The 19,344-nt window shown below is 43.3% G+C and overlaps 1 protein-coding gene and 1 long non-coding RNA gene across 2 annotated transcripts in view; both read left to right on the top strand.

The window, feature by feature from the left end:
• The window catches only part of LOC143013759 (uncharacterized), a 58,994-nt gene that overhangs the window by 25,636 nt on the left and 14,014 nt on the right, over positions 1 to 19,344 (top strand). The gene's annotated exons all lie outside the window — the stretch shown is intronic.
• Positions 16,329 to 19,205, top strand: LOC143013755 (E3 ubiquitin-protein ligase TRIM21-like). The gene is made up of 2 exons (XM_076167426.1): positions 16,329 to 16,457; positions 17,073 to 19,205. Exon 2 carries the CDS (start codon positions 17,082 to 17,084, stop codon positions 18,720 to 18,722), a length of 1,641 nt encoding a protein of 546 aa, XP_076023541.1. The 5' UTR covers positions 16,329 to 16,457; positions 17,073 to 17,081; the 3' UTR covers positions 18,723 to 19,205.

Below are 19,344 nucleotides of genomic sequence, written 5' to 3'. Positions count from 1 at the left end.
GAATTATTTCTTGTCTGGCTTGCGTGTAAGGATCTACGGCGCTAAATGAGCTTAAGCCTAGAGTGCTTTGTACACTTAAATAAAACTTGTCCACGCAAATATGACTGTGTTAACATTTCCCAGTGGCTTCTTGGCTCCGTGCATCCAGCATATGGTGCCATGTGGTGTTGTTGCTCAACCTGCTCAAAATGCAGAAAACTCCCATTAATTTTCCCCCCTATAAAGTCGAGGGCATCCATTTGGATTTGCATGAGGAGTTCCAGGGGCCACATGGGGGCTTTGTGTGAAAGGGTGTGGGACTAGTCTGCAACAACACCAAAGGAGTGCTTCAGCAGCTGTTTTCCTGCATGTCTGTTCCGAGGTAATGTGCCTCTAAAGTTGATGGGGCAGAACAGCTTGCTCTTGTTACTTCTGTTCAGTGGCAGAGACTAGTACCAGAGTTAACTTGTCACAAACTCAGCATCTCCAACGGAAAGCCAAGGGGGCTGCCTGCCACCTCGCAGCTCCTCTCTGGCAAAATGGATGAAAGGGCTCCGTGAGATAAGACAGCAGGAGACACGAGACGGATGATTGCTCGCTGCGTGTTTCATTATTTAGCAGCAGTGGTCACACAGAACACGGCCGGGCTTCATGTTTTATTTCAAACAGCGTGTTATTGTGCTGTTGGACCTTTTTTAAATGTGCTTTTCAAGATTGTCTCAGAGTTAAATAAGGGGAACTTCTGACTAGCTTGTGCTGAGTGCTACTTTAATGGTGCAGAAAAGCAGTTTTTGGAGGCTTGATCAATAAAATATGGAGCATTTTATGCCCTAGATATCAATAGGAATTATGAAATGGCTTTTACTCCATTCTGCTGTGTGTCATGAAATACAGTAGGAGATGGAACACCCTGTCAGTGGAACAGAAGAAACGGCTTCTAAAGTCTTCAAACGGGTCACGGACAGGAAAGGAGAGTTTTACATTGAAAATATTCCCACCCAAAGAAAGGGAAGAATAACAGTGCTGCTTTCACTTAGCGTGGATATTCAGCCTCTGGTGGTTCAATCTGCTCACCAATATGTTTAATCAGTGAAATAAAACACCTGTATCATCCCACAGTACGTATAAGAGTAAGAGTTACTCTGGAACATTACACAACATTCTTACCTTTTTAATAAAGAGCATAACACTGTGATGTTCCTGTGCTTTATGTTCACTAACACATAAATGCTACTATATACACTTTCCTTAGAATCTTCACTAACTCAGTATCATGAATTTAATGGAACAACGTGTTTCAAGTTCTAACAAGATACAAACAAGAAGAATGTGGATAAAACAAGTACACAACAAAAATAGTAAAGATAGCAACAAATTCATTCAATTACACACACACACACACACACACACACACACACACACACACACACACACACACACACACACACACACACACACACACACACACACACACACACACACACACACACAGGTGGAAATGAGAGCGCTGAAACACACTTAACACTTATTTAATGACTCAACTCCTACAAATGGCAACCAATGCAGTTTCACCTAAGGTGCCAGGGTTTTGGCAGCTAAACGTGATGTCATGGTTCAGCAGGCTGAAGCTTAATTCACCCTGAGGGAAATCACCACAGAGGACACCAAACTCTACCATGTGTCTCTGTGCAGCTCCACAGCCACCAGAGCCTGCTTCACAATCCACCTGCTCACATCTTCTAACAATTTCTATCCTACTGTTTTGCTAACATCCAGCGCTTTTCATTCACTTATCTTTCTACGCTAAACCTTTGACTCCCGCGCTCATAAGCTTTTATCTCCAGCATCAAAGCACATTAACACAAGACACATTTTACAAAGGAACTTTGTCAGACACAATATGAACATGTTAGGAAGAATATAAGTAATTAACATTCACTACCTACACATCTTGTAACTGTAAAGGTTAAATAAATATAACGAGCGCTAAAACCAAGATGGCATGAAGCTACAAGCAATAACAAAGATATTATTACCTTCCTAATGTCTACGTAAAAGTCAAATTGGGTCAAATCTGTCTCCATTTCTCATCAAACGCAGCTTATCTACAGTTTTGAGGCTCATATTTGTTTGTTTGGTTGAATCTTCCTGTTGACGAGAGGTCATTTCACCCTGAATGTCACATCAGCATCCATCAACCTGAACTTACAAACATCAATCACATAGTTGCTATCTTATCTGACACGGCGATCTATGTCCAATAGTCTGCTGCCTCACGATTATCAACCCTCACATAGAGATTAGAGCTGCTCAACCTATACTGAGTGGAACACAGCCTTCCTAATAACCTTCGCCCAAGGTGCCTCACTATCTGGTGATGTGACTTTGCTGCATTCTGGTGCCAGAATGAGTTTAGGATATAAAGCTTGTGTGGTTGCTTGTGACAAACTGAATCCTAAAATCCACAACCAGAACGTCTTCCATCCAATCTGACTCATCAAACATGAGAACCATAACCACACACACCCTGACTGTGAGCCTGTGACCGCCCCAGCACACACTCTACATTTTGACAACTTTCTGAACTCTGGGTTATTATAACTTTACTGTGAAGCCGCTCTCCCCTTGAGCTTCTTTGTGTCCTGATGGCTAAAACCCACACACTCCCATGCTGTGACATCGCTATGAGGCTTATTCTTTTAAATAGGCAAAATCTCACCCACTTACTTTGCAGGAAACTACACATTAACTAAACCAGGCACCGTCCCTTCATTCATGCCACATTCTGCACAATTTCCCAGTTTTTCCACATATTTACAGCATATTTTACTATTTTACCACATGCATTTCACAGAAAATGAGCAGATGATGGAGGAGAAACTCATTCCTCATGGAGCAGACTGACTTAGAAGAGATATTTGGTGCTGCTCCTCAAACCCATTAAGTGATTGAAGTCAACCCACGCCACCTACGTATACAAATGATCAACCAAATCCAAGTAACGTGGAAGATTTTTAAGTTTATCTATGATTCCAGCCATATCTGTGAAAACACATACAGAAGAACCAAACCGCATTTCTCATGACCGGTGTGCAAAAGAAGAAACAAACAAAGAGTTAAAACAATAACAGTAGCAGTTCAAAAAACAAGTGCAGTGCTTATAAAGTGCAATCTAGTTCATGTGTTAGTAGTATAAGTATTGTATTGCAACGTAAAACAGAAGTAGAGAAATCGTGGAGTTGTTTATTTAAAGGTTGGTTACATAAATATTGGTACATTATTTGCCCAATGGCCTGGTGTGAAGTGGAGGTCCAAACTCGGAGCTGCAGCACAAGCAGTCAAACAAATGAACAAGTAAAACAACTCACTCCTCTCCTTCATTTACCCAGGAGCTGTTAATCAGGGAACGGCGTTATCAAGCAGCTACAGCAGTGATTAGAAAGCTTCCCACTACATAAACTGCAGCAACATGCTGAGCTGAGCAAAGTCAATTCCTTCAGGAACAAAAAAGGAGAACAGGATTTCTTAGAGAAAAGGATGAGTAAATGCAGATCAAAGATGGAGTCATTATCTTTAATGTTCATGTTGATCCATTTATCTCACCAACATTGAGTCAGGAATGACAAATGCCAAGTGATTCCACATCTAATCCATCCTGAAGAGCTGCAGAAAGAGTTGTCAATCATGGCTCTGTAACACTGCATGGAATTAAAGTGAAATATGTTTGACACATTTAGCAGTAGGGCGAGGAATAACTTCACACTGTTTCAACTTGACACTAAATGTGAGACGCAGGTGAGATCTGATTATTTTTCACGAGTCTTGTTGCTCCGTCGCTCGCTGCCATCAGCGACAATGCAAATACAATGAAACAAACCAAACAGCTTCAGTCAACCTGAACAGAGCTAATGGAAACAAAGCAGAATGCTGTTTGGTTAAAGCATCAACCCCCAGCATTCTCTCTGTTTTTCACTGTAAACATGTTTGGAACTGCACTTCCCTCAGATCTCCTGGACATTAAACTGTGTGTGAAGAACATTGAACACAAAGTCTAAACCGTAAAGCTTTGCTACGGACGCTCAGAGGTCAGATCCACACTATGAATGTTCTGAATAAACAAAGATAACATAGAGGAAGACTCACGGAGAGCTGAAGGTGAAAAGGCTTCATCGTGTGGTGGGAGCGACTGAATTAAATGCAAATGTCGCTGCAGTCTGTTGGTTCTATTCTAATACATCTTGTGTGTAAATGTGGATTTTGGGTGAAGTTCAGTGAATGGTATTGCTGGGTGAAAGGTCCCTGGAATCACTCAGTGTTCACTCTTTGAATCAAGACGATTCACAGAGAATGGAATAGCAATCCCACGTTTTACAAAGCTTATAGAGCAAAGTGTTGGGAAAAAGGAAAGGAATTAAGAGTTCATTTCGAAAAACAGACGTGAGTGTTTTTTCAAATAAAAATCTTCATTTTCCAGAACAGAACAGTTTACCTGACATGGAAATGAGAAAATAGTGTTGCCTCTTCCAGGGAAATGTTAAAAAAGGCCAGTAAGAGGCATTTACCACACATAAACATGCTTTGGTCCAATCTGACTCTGTGTTTTCTAAGTTCCACTCGTGATTTAAAGAAACAGGTTTATCTGCTGCTGCAAATGAATTCCCAACACATCTCACATCTCCATTACCTCCTGCCTGTATGCATTAATATTCCAAACCGACTTTTACCTGCAAGCCCAAAGCCATTTTATAAGACAAGCTCTCACACGTTCACAACTATAAAGTCTGATTGTGAGGCTAAGCTGCTGGATTTGACAAACGTTCAGGCTGACTGACTGATTTCCAGTGTGGCTAAGGGCTCAAGTTAATCACTTGTCACTTAAGTGAAACAGCGTGTCAAAGTAGCTGTTATCAGATTCTATTCAAGGTAGAAAACCCTAGCCGCCTTAAAGCTTTCACCTTAAACCTACAATAGAGTCTTTAAGAGCTCCGACCTGACGGGGGACAGAAGAACAAAAGGTTTTGTCATTTGTGAGATAACTCCACGTTCGCACAAACTCTGAAGAAAGTATTTCCTCTTTCATGGTATTGGAAATGAGAGATTGTAAAAGTTTCAGCTTGCAGCCTTTCACCTGTGGATATGTACGGAATCCTAATCACCAGAGCAAAGCGCCGCAAAGGTCCAAAGTTCTCACCCCTGTCGCCCCAGCACGACCCTTCACCCCTGACACCAGCCACCCTTGAGCCCCCCCCCCCTCCCCTCCTTCCTCCCCCTGCCCCCCCTGCCCCAATTAGTATAATAATATGAATGTTAAACACAATAAGCTGGGATCTCGCCAGAGTTTAATAGGAAAGCAAGAGTATTTATCTGAAGCCTCTGGTTGATCCAACGACCTGCTCAGCCTCCTTGTCTGGAGCTCATCCTCACAGTGATGAGCTGAAGTGATGTTTGAGTCCCACATAAGGAGTGACCTCATGTGAATAAGATGGTGTGTGTGTGTGTTTGTGTCCCGTACAGTGAACACCATGGATCAGAGTGATGACACTGAGAACATGAAGGTTTACCTGAGGCCTTGGGCGACTCCATGACTTTTGTTTGCTCCATTCTCTGTCATCTCATCTGAAAAGTCATGTAGTTGTTAGTTGAACATTAAACCCTCATAGCCGTGTTTGAACAAGGGTTTGTTTATCTTGTTACTGTGGGACGAAGAAGGGATTAAATCCTCCATGGACTTCATTCCAGGCAGCAGCCACATGTGACTCAGATGGTTTGTATACGTATGATGAGGTTGTTCGGTCGTTCTTACCTGTCTGTGGAGAGATTCATTCATCTGTTGCACTTTGTTGACAGAGATGTTTGCTTCCTCTTCAGTTTGGAGCAAACGGACCTTTGGCAGTGGAATTGGGCAGCAGTTTCTTTTCACTTTAGAGATCTTCTCCAGTGTTTCCTCTAAGTAGTTTAATACAGAACATGTGTAGTTTGGGGATATAGCAATTAATTAAAAAAGCTTAATCCTTTCATGCATGGATTGTTTTGGTTATTAGTCATTAGTCTGTGGTCTGCAGCTTAATGGAAGCTGTGACGCGTTCTGAATGCACAGCAGCGATGTTTAACTTACCCTACCGTTTAACTAATTTATTATTAATATTACGTTGAATTTACGTTGTTGTGACAAAGTGTTGCATCTATTGAATGATACCGAGTGTGTAAGTAACTTTACAGAAGGGAATAAAGTGAGGAGAGACTTTATATGGCAAGAAACTCCATGGGCTGTGTTTGGCTTTATTACACACCAATGAATTTACCAAACACTCCTTGGGGAAAATATCAAAATAAAACAAAACCTATCACAGCATTAAATAACTATTGTAACTTTATAACAACTAAGTCAGTTGTGGCAACATTGGACAATGAGCAACTTCATTCTAGAAACAAGCAATGTGTTGAGTTCTTGTCATTGTTAGCTGACTTAGCTTGTGTGTCCAAGTCTATATGGCAATAACAACATCAGGTTAGACACGGTATACCAGTCTGCAGTCACCTTAGTTGAGAATTGTCATAACATCAGAGAACGGATTCGTCTGAGCAGATTCGTTCCACAAAACCTATAATTTCAGGTATTAGGCTTTAAGTAACACACTGTCAGTCTGCCAGTCGGTCCTTAAGTTAGACGACCCATGTGGCTGCTACCTTTGAAATGATGTAACACACATCATTAGCCAGGTGATTCCTCTGACAATAACAATGATGTCATACATGGTAGCACACTGTGGCATGTCTGTACTAACAGTAGGCTCATATTAGGCCTTGGATCTCTGTTGATGCTTCCGTAACTCTTTGTGTTTGTGAGACTCCTGGACTCTATTCTGGTTCTGGTTCTGGTTGGACCTTCTGTCTTCTTTGGGGCCTCTGTGTCCTAATGTTGTCTTTCACTTGGCTCACCGCGTCTTGCCCCGATCCTGCTGGAGCTCCACCATGCGGACCGCCAAGTTGCTTGTAGTAGATTTTGCTGCTCACTGCCATCTTCACCGCCACGCCACAGCTCTGATCGTTACAGCGTCCATTTATTAGAGAGGCTGGAGATTTAAGCTCTGGCGCACGATCCAGACAGAACAGTTGGAATGGCTCACACACACACACACACACACACACACATACACACACACACACACATGAGCCACTCTCCAATTATGGCAGTAGGATTGCCTGTGGTCATCCTAATGCGGTGTAGATGTGTGTCATTTGTCACGTGGTAATAATACAGTGTAAATTACTTTCAGGGGGATGTTGGAGAGGATCTGCATCTCCTGAAAATACAATTCTCATGTAAATTGAACTCCTGGTAATTTCAAGATAATTTGATTTAGCTGGGTGCACAATTTATTCTTCCTCTTCCTCCTCTTCTTCTTCTTCTTCTTCTTCTTCTAGGTGTGATATCTCTTGCCGGTGTCATAAAGAGAACAGGGACAGTGGTGGAGTCTTTCTAAGGGAGGTTTTGCAATCAGTTTTGTTCTGAAAGCAATAAATAACAAACCCAGATTTGTTTGTGAGTGCGGTGTGTTATAATACATTAATTCCATCCGGTCCCTGCTCCTGCTCTCACACACACACACACACACACACACACACACACACACACTGTGGAGAAACGCTGCCTTCACCCTGCTGGAACTCTCATTGTGTACAATCATACTTGACATTTGAAAGGGAGGAAGGTTCACACTGGGGAAGGCCTCTCTGCTGAGAAGTCTGCACCTTGCATGATTATTCCTGAACTGATCAAAGAATTAAAAATAGAGAAAAATATGCAAATGAGGCCAGCCTGAACATTGTTTTCTTTTGGAGTCCCGGCGGTTTCTCTTCTTAAGCGGTTGCATCATATTGGAGCAGGATTTCGTTTCTAACATGTCTAGACCTTGACAGTTCACTTTCCCGCCTGTGTGCATCTTCAGCATGTAGTCGAGGCCTCCAGCAAATACTTCCTCCTCCTCCTCCTCCTCCCACTTCAGACCTCATCCCCCCTGAACCTCAGCAGCAGCTCCTTATACGGGCGATACCAGGAGCTGCATTGGATGCTGCCCACAGCACCTTTGCACTTGAACAATTGATTGTCTGTTCTGTACAGGAACTCTGAACAAAGTAATGGATAGACTGCTGTTTCTTGCTTAAATGGAGGAATTTGTGGCTATGATGGCAGACAGCTACTCCAACAGCAACACTTTCATCAGCCTGCACTGTTTTCCTCTGGATCCAGCTTTCTCCTTGACCTTTTCATATCACCTGTAATTTCAACCCCAGGAAAAATGCTGGGAAAGAAATCTTCACAGTTTGCCGTTGTGTGATTGCTTCAGCCGACCTGACTGGTGGTGACTCAGAGTGGAGACGGCTACGCTCAGAGGAGAAGACCAATCACATAACGCCTCAACAAAATAAGAGTCATGACAGAAGTTCCTCTTACTGAGTGAAACGCTTCATATTTACTTCATAATGTTGATCTTATTACATCAGTGTAGTCATTATTTGCAGTTAATCAGCGATAAAATATTTCCCCAGTGACTGATCAACTAGATTGGCACTTTGCCAGGCTGGAAAAGCCTCAACACAATCTGTCAGTCAACTAAAACACAGGCGTTAAGAGAAAGAGGGGATATCAAAACACATATTGTTCTCCCAGCCATCATTCTGCCCCTCTGCTAATACTTATTGTGACACGCTATAAATCTGAGAGAATGATAAGAGATGGAGAGAGAGAGAGAGATCAGGCAAGGGAACTCCAAGTGCAGCCAGTTCATTTGCCTGTCTGTCTGTCTGCATCACACAGCATTAACACTACCACACCTAACCTGTCTCAACATGAGTCAGGAGCCATTCTCAGCCCTCACATGCTGGCAGACAAACATGGAATATACATGAGAGTCAATTAGCATGAATCCCGTTTTAGAACTACCAAACATTACTCAACACGAACGCTGTTATACGGGAGAATAACCATTTAAAGCTGCACGTCTTTCTGCCAGCGACTGCTCCTCCAACCACCTCAGTGTTTTAGTACTTTAGTTCAAATGACACCTGTGGATCGTCTATTATGGGATCATTATTACAGACATTTTGTAATTGAGATGTGAATTGTAACTGAGCTTGTTCTATTTGAAGAAATTGGCCCCAAATCTCTATTTTTATTTCAGAAAAGCACTAAAGTCAAGCGATGCTCCACCCTTCCACTGTGTTTCACCAAAATGAGTGAAGAACCTGTTGAGTTGTCGTTGTAACAAACAGAGCTGACAGTCTAACAGTCTAGCCTCCATGCAGGCGGTAATAAAGTGTATTTATGGGCTCTGTCCCTTCTTGTTCCGTGACTGTACAGCATCAGGTGTTGACAGCTCAGCACAGCGCTGACAGGGAAATCACTGCAATCAATTAATGGATTTGATTGCCTCAATAAATTGAAAGGGAGTATTTTATGCAATAGCTGTCAGAAAGAACAAAGCTTTGATCTGCAGAGCGTTTACAGTGTTTATCTCTGATCCATGTGAGCTATATGAAGCCTACATGTATACGTATGGGTTTATAATTGTTTTACATTTCTAATCACAGCAGGTGTGCCCACAATCCAAAGCCTATTCCTCCATTACATCCTGGTTCCAATCAGATGTATAGATTTCCTAATACCTTCTCTGTGTGCGGTCAAACTTCCGGTGAAGGTAAAATAACACACTTCATTAGCTAATAATTATCTCCCCAAACAACCACACTCCTCTTCCTCCTCCTCTTCCTCCTCCTCCCCCCGCTCCCACAGGACTTCTTGTTTGAGGGCTGATATTTTATGTTGCATCTGCAAGGTTGCTAATTAAAATCCATACCCCTAATGAGTTTCCAGCACCCCTATTGGTTAACATGATTACCTAAGATAAGAGCAGTAAATTGAGGTCCTTTTAATTAAGTATAAGATTTACAGCCGTTTGTAGTGAAAAGGCTGTAAATGGACTTTCCTCCTGTACTTTATACGTCCAGGCCGCCTCACTAAAGGGAGACGTAGAGACACTCACACTCAAGTGCTCTGCAATTACAGATGCAAACTTCACTTTGTCCTTCTGTGTTTGTGTGTTGGTTTGCAGCAGAGACTCTGTGGTGGAACACTTCATGGATGTTTCAGCTGAATGCCTGTCACGGAGGAAGATCTTGCCTGTTGTTGCTATGGGTGATATTTTTGTCTTGCACTTGGAATTCAAACATTTATTGTACATACTGCCAGAGAAGTCAGTTGAATTGGTTTACATTAGGAGTGTTTCCTGACCCTGTACAAGAAAAATAACACACAGGAAATGCCAAAAATTGGAAATGGAGAGAAGAGAGAAAAACAAAAAGTCTCTTCTTGGAGTGACAGGAGTGGAATACGAGCGGTAAACTGGGAAATAGCCATTACAAATAAATAGTAATGTGTAACAAATAAAAGATCTAATCCAGCAAAATTCAGATTTAGAATGTTTTTATAACTCTATTACTCTATTTCTATATTAAATCTATGAGCAATCAAACCTAATGTGCTCATATTACCTGGATCTTTGTGTGTTTGTTCCAAATGAGCCCCATTATTCCCCTGCATATCAAATGTAAAACTATGTATTAAGGTATATTTAAGTGAAATCCTCATGCAGGAGGAGGCTGTAGTGTGTGACACGTTCCCATGAACATTCCCCAGAAACACATCCTGATTGGTGCCCCCTGCGTCTGTGTGATTGAATAGTAATGCACATGGGATATTAAATTGTCCTGGATGGCAGACAGCAGTGGCCCAGTGTTGCCATTCTGGCCCTCAAGGCGCCGGTGCCTTGGCCCCTTTGTCTTGGCTCCGGGATAATTGCTTTTTCTGCGCCAAGGTTATTCAAGTTGTGCGATTGGATGATGGGACCTAGAGCCAGGGAAGCTACATTTGCAGCAAGGTTGGCTTGTTTTTAGTACTTTGCCTCTGAGCTGATTGTTTCAGCGGCGGCTTAGGCGCCATCATAGCGGTGGATTCTGCATTCTGTCCCACTGTGAGGAGAGAGAGAACGCTGTGCTTTCTGTTCAAACTCATTTCCCATCACACACCTTTTCTCCCCCAGTCTATTTATTTCTACCTATGAAACCTATTATTTTTTTCTTTGACCCTTTTGCTTTCTTAAAGGCACAGCTGAGTCCTCTGTCTGTTCTAATGGGATTTTTTTTTTTTATATATAAATGATTTATTCGCCTCTGATTCTCCTCAACTCAAGGTTTTAATTGGTTTCTGAAGAAAATGGGAAGAATATCTTGCATTCTGTCATCACAAGGTGTTTGACACTCAGATGAAGTCAGCAGCCTGAATTATAATGAGCACGCCGTTTTCAAAACATTCCAATTGTTGTCATTGTACTTTTTTACATTCCATATAAATTCAATGAGCCCTGATGTCATCGCTCGGTTCTCACCTAAACAAACATCCTGTTTGTGATATTTGATGATCTAGGACTCGGGCACTGCAGCTGTGTGTGTGCTTTCTGAATACTGACATTGATCTCTGACTGACGTCTCACTTCCTCCCGGCACATATTTGTCTGACATTTTGCACCGGGTCTTTTTCAGATCCTGCATTCTCGCCTCTTTTTGATTTCCCCCTCACCCTGGGGTCGCAAATGATCAGATTGTCTTTGTGACATTTGGCATGGACAGAGTGGCTGATACCTGACCTTTCCACCAGCTGGTCCCTCCTGCTTCTCCACTCTCGTCCAGTCCACTTCCCTGGCTGCAGCATGAATTAAACCCCTAAATATTCCAAATGTAGTTGACAGTGCCAAGGTTTTATTAGACGTATAAAACATGCGGCGGTGTGAAATTGATTGTCTCATTTGACCTGGGGGGGGAAATGGTGTATGGAAAGTACACCTGAACGCAGCAAAGCATCAGTGGAGCTGAATTATTGATTGGGGGAAGCTGTTTGATGTTGCACTTTGCTGACTTACAGCAAGTTAAGTTTTACACTTTAAGGCATTGGTGATCTATTCAAATATTAATTCCAAATGTGCTTAGTTTGCTGTTGGCCGTAGCTTTGCTGCAAACGTTTAACACTGCTGTTAATACGGCCGCCTCTCCAGCACCGAGACCCTCTGTAAACACACTTAACACTTAATGTCAGCAGTCAACCAACCCTCATCAGAAAGGAGAGAGAGAGAGAGAGAGAGAGAGAGAGAGAGAGAGAGAGAGAGAGAGAGAGAGAGAGAGAGAGAGAGAGAGAGAGAGAGAGAGAGACTTCCATTGCTGTTTGATTATGGAGCAACATCATCCTCTATTCTCATGTTGATGTTGAACCTTTGTAAACAAAAGGGCCCTTGCACATTGCTCTTCATCACGTTTGCCAGATTGACGTTATATGATATCTCACGTTGACAGTTACCATGGTGATTTACAATAGCAGGATATGTGTGTAATGTTTAGGCTCAGCACGAGCATGGAGATCACCAACCAGCACCTAGAATGGAACAACCTGCATGGGCTTATTACTCACCGGCCCCTCAGCAACACCAGCGTGCACACTGAAGCACACCCGCCCACACACACTGCCTGACCTTGGCCAAAGGTTTTGTCAATCAGGCAGAGATCTCTTCGTACACTTGGGTGAACATTGACTTTCAGCTGTCAGGACACCTTCTGGAGCAGCTGCTGCACCTCCTCCAGGACAAATCTGCCCATCGGCTCAGAATAGAAAAAAGAATGTCACACAGATGTTTGAACAATCACCCAGACCTTTAGCACTGCTGCACATTCTTCAAAATGGCAAAAAGGGAGAGACATTTGAGATTATTATTATACTTATTTTCATTCAGGGGTCTAAAACCCTCATGGTGCTCCAATGTCAACAAACAAAAACAACAGAGGAAAAAAAGAATCCATTCCTACTCTCTCCTGCTGTAGCTCCACTGTGCACATTGTGTGAAAACAGCTCATTTTAGATCAAACACGGAACATTCTGGGCAGTTTTAGGACCTGGATGGATGTTATGCTGACATGTCTATCGCTAATTTTTAGTAAACATTCATTTCTTATCCAAATTGCCCCACACATGAGGTAGAGTGAACTTAACTACATGTCTTTGTGGTTTTTAGGGGTATAAACCCATGCAGACACAGGTGACATCATGCAAACATGCACACAGAACCTCTAATAATTTGATTAAAAGGTTGAAGACCACTGAGCCGTCATGAACCAAAGTGTGACGTCTCATTAAAACTACAGATCTAGAAAAGGCACGAATGTAGCATTTCTTACAATGTGGGCTGTTTGTAATTTAGTAAACAGAGACAACATTCAAACCTCAAACACATCCTGCTAGTCTCCATTTAGCACCGATCCAATGCTGAGGCTCATCTGTGCCGCTTTTAAAAGCATTCTAAGTGCACATGATGGATTTTCTCTAACTAGCGGCCCCGATTGATCTGCGGCGGCTATGAATAAGCTCAGATTCATCAGGTCGCTCCTCTGCAGCGTCACATCCCTGCTCGGACTTAATGCTGTCTTTTATACATCCCCCCAAAGTCAATACGGTGATTTAGATTCATTGCGCAGGCCTGCAGAGACTAAAGCTGCGTCTAAGTATTGCAACTTACATTAACAGCAAAGAGATAAACTCCTGCTCCCTATGTTATGAGACAGAGCCGTGCATCAGAGCTCATCGGGGCTTATCAACATTCCCACATCTGTGCCGGGGTTATGGAGGAGAAATCTGATTATGCGGGACTGCAATTTATTTCCCTGCAAAGCGCTGACAGGCCACCACAGAATAAAAACAGATTCTTGGAAACTGTAGAAGAATCTTTGTGTTTCTGCTGCGCTCTTACAGATTTGCTGATGGTGTCAATGATCTCTCGTTTGTCTGATTATGTCTCCACTCAGAACGGAAGCCTACCGTATCAACGATAATAGGTTTGACCCTAAAACGGTGCGTTTAAAGACAGTGGGAGTGGCTTTGGAGGCTGGCTGCTGCTGCTGCTGCTGCTGCTTGGCGGGGGAACTAAGTTTCTGTGTGAAGCTCTGATGAATAAATTGGAAGGGGAAGGCAATCGGGAAAGATGAATGATCAAAGCGCTACATAAAGTGAAAGAGTTTATCTCAAGCCTAACAACGTGAAACTTGTAAATGTGACTGCCATTATTCTTGCTGGGAGTCCGTGGCTGTGTGCTCATGTTGCATTCAGTGAGTTCAGCCATTAGACATTCAGAAAGGAGAGGCAGTGGAAACGTTCTCCCCTGGATTCTACACCGGCTGTGTGTGCGATTGTGTGTGCCTGATGTATATGAGGCGTGTGTTTACATCTGGACTCTTTCTCACACTGAAGTCTTGGCACATTCAGAATAAGAGCAGAGTTTCAAGGCTGCATTGGAACAAAAGGGCAGGATCGTCCCAATTCTTCTCCTGGACCTTGAAACGTGGGCCGAATTCTCTCTATAAAATTCTAACGAAAAGGAATTTTTGCTTTTTTAAACTAGTTTTTATCCACATCAGTGGCACAAATTCTCCAGGTTGCTCCATTATTAAGCAAATGCTCCCTCCCCACCTCCAAGCTGCAGCTGAACCGACGACTTCTGTATCTCAATGACCGATCATTGATCATAAAGACGGCGGACAGCGGCTAAATGACTCCATCTCTCTGTGTGAAGTCATGCGGCATTGTTCCATAAAGACCCTTTTTTCTCAGGCACAGCCATTACACAAGCGCTATATGAAGGCTTCTCTCACAATCTATCTGGTGAAATAAATGGACTTACCTACCGCAGGTCCACTGGAGATTGTCTTGCCGGGAGTCGTCTGTGTGTGAGTGTGTGAGTGTGTTTGAGTGGGTGTGAGTGTGTGTGTGTACACCAAAGAAGGTCAGCTGTAGTAGCAGAAATCCCTCTCGCTGCTAGAGTGCAGAGAATTAGCACATTACCACCGGCTATCAATTTAGTCTTTTTAATCAGTCCCATTGTGTCAAAGGAAGAAAAACAAATAGGCGCACGCTTTCAGCCGGCCTATCTGCACCCACTTACCACGCCGCGATGACTCATCACACAGGGAACAGGGCGAGGGTTTGTCCTGCCAGCTGTGTGGATCCTTCAGAAAAGAGAACAACCAACCTTGGCAAAGATTTTGTTCGTCACTGATGTATTTCTTTAATTCTTGTGAGTGAATTGCTGTCAGAATTCTATGGCTATCATGGAATGTGATTGTCACTCTGATTGATGACGCACTCAGCCAGCAGATGCAATCTAAGCTTGATTAAAACATTCCAGGTGAGATCTCTGCTGAAGGAACGAGGAGCGTTATCTTTTTTCTATTTTCTCATTTACATTTACGGATCGTTAAGGATCAAAGAACAAGCCGACGTTAAATTAGAGTGTCTGTCACAAGTGTTATTGTTATTCCCTCTCTGCCTGACACAAAGCTCGCAAATCAGATGTAGAAGAGATTTCATCAATTCAATTTAAACTGGAGCAAATTGCAATTAATGTATAGAGCCCCTCCCCCGCACACACACACACACACACACACACACACACACACACACACACACACACACACACCACCCACCTGCCTCCCTGTTCTTCTTTAATCTTTCAATGGTATAAAACGTCACTCCTACTTGTTTTTATTCCTGTATAGTGATCATGACAAGAGACAGAGAGCAATTCAAATGTCATCACTTCCTGGTTTATGCAAAGGTTTCAATGCGCAGGTGTGTCAAACTCAAACACACACTGGGCCAAAATAACAAACTGGGACTAAGTCGTGGGCCAGACTTCATATTTCTTGATAAATGGACTACAGTTGTGCATGTTTTCACTTCTCTCTAGATATATGATGATCAGCTTTTTCATATGGAAACATACTTAAGTTTAGCTTAAACATTAAGTCTGGAACAAGCACAGCTTAATATTATAAACAGGCTCTTATTTTATCTTAATGCCCTTTATTGCTTTGCACTTTAGACTTTGCTGCTGTAACATGTGGATTCCCCCGCTGTGGGACGGATAAATGATTATCTTATCTTATCTCTTATCTTAAGACAGTGAGCTGAGGTGCAGTGCTGATTGTATTCAATGTCTTACAGATCCTGCAGATTGTTAAGTAAACTTTCCAAACTACACACTTGAGTGGCCTCATTTCAAAAGTGAGCAACAGTTAGAGAGAACGATCATTTCACACACAAACAATCCAGAAACTTTGCATCGTGTGTGAGTCTGTAAAAAGGAAGAACCTTCCTCCAAACCTGCAGGAGGAAGAGAAGCAGCAACAACAGCTACAGGAGGAGGAGGAGGAGGAGGGGCAACACGAGAGGAGGAAGCAGAAGCTGCAACGTCATATACCTGAAACGAAAGTCAGTCAGTCAGAGTCCAGCAGAGCCTCGACTGAAGCAGAAGAGAAGCCAGAGGATCAGAAGTTTGTCCAAGTTTGTCTCTGCAGCGTCTCTGCAGCGTCTCAGCCAAACTCTGGTGAGTGCAGACAGAATCTTGTCAGTTTCAGCAGCAGCATGAGGTCCAGGCTGAGCTGCTCTCACACGTCTCACTTCACTGCTTCAGTCTTAAAGGCTTGGCTCTGGTTCACACACGTTGGTGTTTGTAAACACACGGCAGTTTTTACCGTCAGAGCAAGAAAAGAGCGTCAGGAAGTGTGTGTTTATCTGTGTTAGTGAGTCTCAGCACTGAGCCGCACCCACGGCAACAGGAAGTGAAGTGAGTGCAGCCTGTAGTCATGGTGACCTCATTAAATGCAAAGTTCAGCTCCAGAGTGAAAAGGGAAACTTTAAAGTTAAACAGTCTGAATAGAACTAAAGGGACAAAAGCTTCATGTCCTGATCAATACACAATCAATCCTCATGAAGCTGAGCCTGAAGCTGAGCCTGAAGTCTTTTCATGACGTTTCCTTGAGCGCCCCCTCAGGACAAACCCCAGTCTGCTCATAATATCCATCAAGAACAAAGTCGTCTCTCCTGTTTCACTCTGACATGAACTTCAGGAGCTTTAAGACTTCCAGACTCTTCATCCTGCTCAACAATCAGTGTTTGTGTCTCCAGAGATGTTTTCACTCATGTTCTCCTCTGTTCTCAGTTTGTAGACATGTCTGCTGCCAGCTGTCTGCGGTCTGAAGATCAGTTCCTGTGCTCCATCTGTCTGGAGGTCTTCACTGATCCAGTCTCCACAACATGTGGACACAACTTCTGCAAACGCTGCATCACTCAACACTGGGACAGTAACGGCCAGTGTGTGTGTCCTCTGTGTAAAGAGATGTTCTGCACAAGACCTGAGATGAAGATCAACACGTTCATATCTCAGATGGCCGCTGAGTTCAGACAGTCGACTCAAAAGGAAGCCAGCAGAAGATCAGAGGAACCAGCTGCCAAACCAGGAGAAGTTCAGTGTGACGTCTGCACTGGAACCAAACTAAAGGCCATCAAGTCCTGCCTGAAGTGTGAGGCCTCCTACTGTGAGACTCATCTGGAGCCTCATCTGACAGCAGCACGCCTGAGATCACACCAGCTGATCCATCCTGTGGACAACCTGGAGGACAGGATGTGTAAGAAGCACAATGAAACTCTGAAGCTCTTCTGCAAAACCGACCAGACCTGTTTGTGCCTCATCTGTCCTGTCTTAGACCACAAGAACCATGAGTTTGTTCCTCTGGAAGAAGGATATGAAGGAAAGAAGTCTGAGCTGGAGAAGATGGTGGCTGAACTTCAGCAGAAGATCCAGCTGACACTACTGAAGATCCAGGAGATGAAACAGTCAGCAAAGCTCAGCAGGGAAGCTGCAGAAAGGGGGAGAGCAGATGGAGATCAGGTCTTCAACGATCTGAAGCAGCTTGTAGAGAAAATCCAGGCCGACTTCAGGAAGACCATGGAGGAGAAGCAGAGGAGCACAGAGAAACAGACTGAAGACCTCATCAAGGAGCTGCAGCAGGAACTCTCTGGGCAGAGAGAGAGAACTGCTGATGTGGAGAAGCTCCTACTCTCTGAAGATCACCTCCACCTCCTCCAGAGCTTCTCATCCATCAGCTCTGCTCCTCCCACCAAGGACTGGACACAGGTCAGAGTCCATCAAAGGTCACATGAGGGGAGTGTGGTGAAAGCTGTGGCTCAGCTGGAGGAGACCTTCAGTAAGGAGGTGAAGAAGCTGCTGAAGGTGGAGCTGAGGAGGATCCAGCAGTTTGCAGTGGATGTGACTCTGGATCCTGATACAGCTCATCCTCAACTCATCCTGTCTGATGATGAGAAACAAGTTCACCATGGTGATGTGAGGAAGAATCTCCCAGACAACCCACAGAGATTTGATTCATGGTTAAGTGTTTTAGCAAAGCAGAGTTTCTCCTCTGGAAGATTTTACTTTGAGGTTCAGGTCAAAGGAAAGACAGCGTGGAAATTAGGAGTGACCAGAGAGACGAGCAAGAGGAAGGGAGGCATCGCACTGAGCCCTCAGGAAGGTTACTGGACTCTATGGTTGTGGAATGTAGATGAGTACGAAGCTTATGATGACCCTCCTGTCCCTCTGAGTCTGGAGTCAAAGCCAGAGAAGGTGGGCGTGTTTGTGGACTATGAGGAGGGTCTGGTCTCCTTCTATGACGTGGATGCTGCAGCTCTGATCTTCTCCTTCACTGGCTGCTCCTTCACTCATAAGCTCCTCCCATTCTTCGATCCTGGGTTTCATCATGATGGTACAAACTCTGCCCCTCTGATCATCTCAGCTGTCAGTCACTCTGCCTAACCTGCAGGAGTTTACATGAAACGTTTCTGTGGTTTAAGGGAACTAAAGTACAAAGGATCAGCTGATCTTCCCTCTTTACTTTGTCTTTTCTTCACATTCTGATGACATCATATTTGTTTCTGGTTGCTTCTTACTGCTGTAACACAACAATTTACTCACACTGATCTAAGAACTGTGATTACTGTTCATCAATCAATCAATCAGAAGCTTTTAGTAAAGTCTTTGCATGTAAGTGTGATCAATCAAAAGGTTTGATTGATCTCTGTAAATATCACAAATGTTGGGTTGTGGTTTATGAATGGACTGAATTCTGTCTTTGATCTTTGGAACAAAAACAATAATAAAGTTGGGATGAGGTCATGTCAGCTGTTTTCATGTTTGGTATCAAATCTGAAAACATGTTTGACTTTCAGGTTTGAGTGCAGAGCTCTGTTCATGTAAGACTGTATCTGTAATCTAATAAACAAAACCAGAGCTTTCCAATCATGTTTAACCCTTTAATCCATGCTGTTTCACTCACACATATTACATTACGATCATTTGGCAGACGCATTTATCCAAAGCGACTTACATTACATTTACCACCCTACGCAGAGGGGGGAGCAATTGAGGGTTTCGGTGC

This window comes from Genypterus blacodes, unplaced genomic scaffold (genome assembly GCF_046128005.1).
Source record: "Genypterus blacodes isolate CSIRO-AG114 ecotype Tasmania unplaced genomic scaffold, CSIRO-AGI_Gbla_v1 ptg000158l_1, whole genome shotgun sequence".
Lineage (NCBI taxonomy): Eukaryota > Metazoa > Chordata > Actinopteri > Ophidiiformes > Ophidiidae > Genypterus > Genypterus blacodes.
Note: the sequence above shows the minus strand (reverse complement) of the source record. Positions and strands in the feature narration are given on the sequence as shown.

What these genes read in the sequence shown, in the direction of transcription:
- LOC143013755 (XM_076167426.1), top strand. Translation starts at nt 17,082, where the DNA reads ATGTCTGCTGCCAGCTGTCTGCGGTCTGAAGATCAGTTCCTGTGCTCC.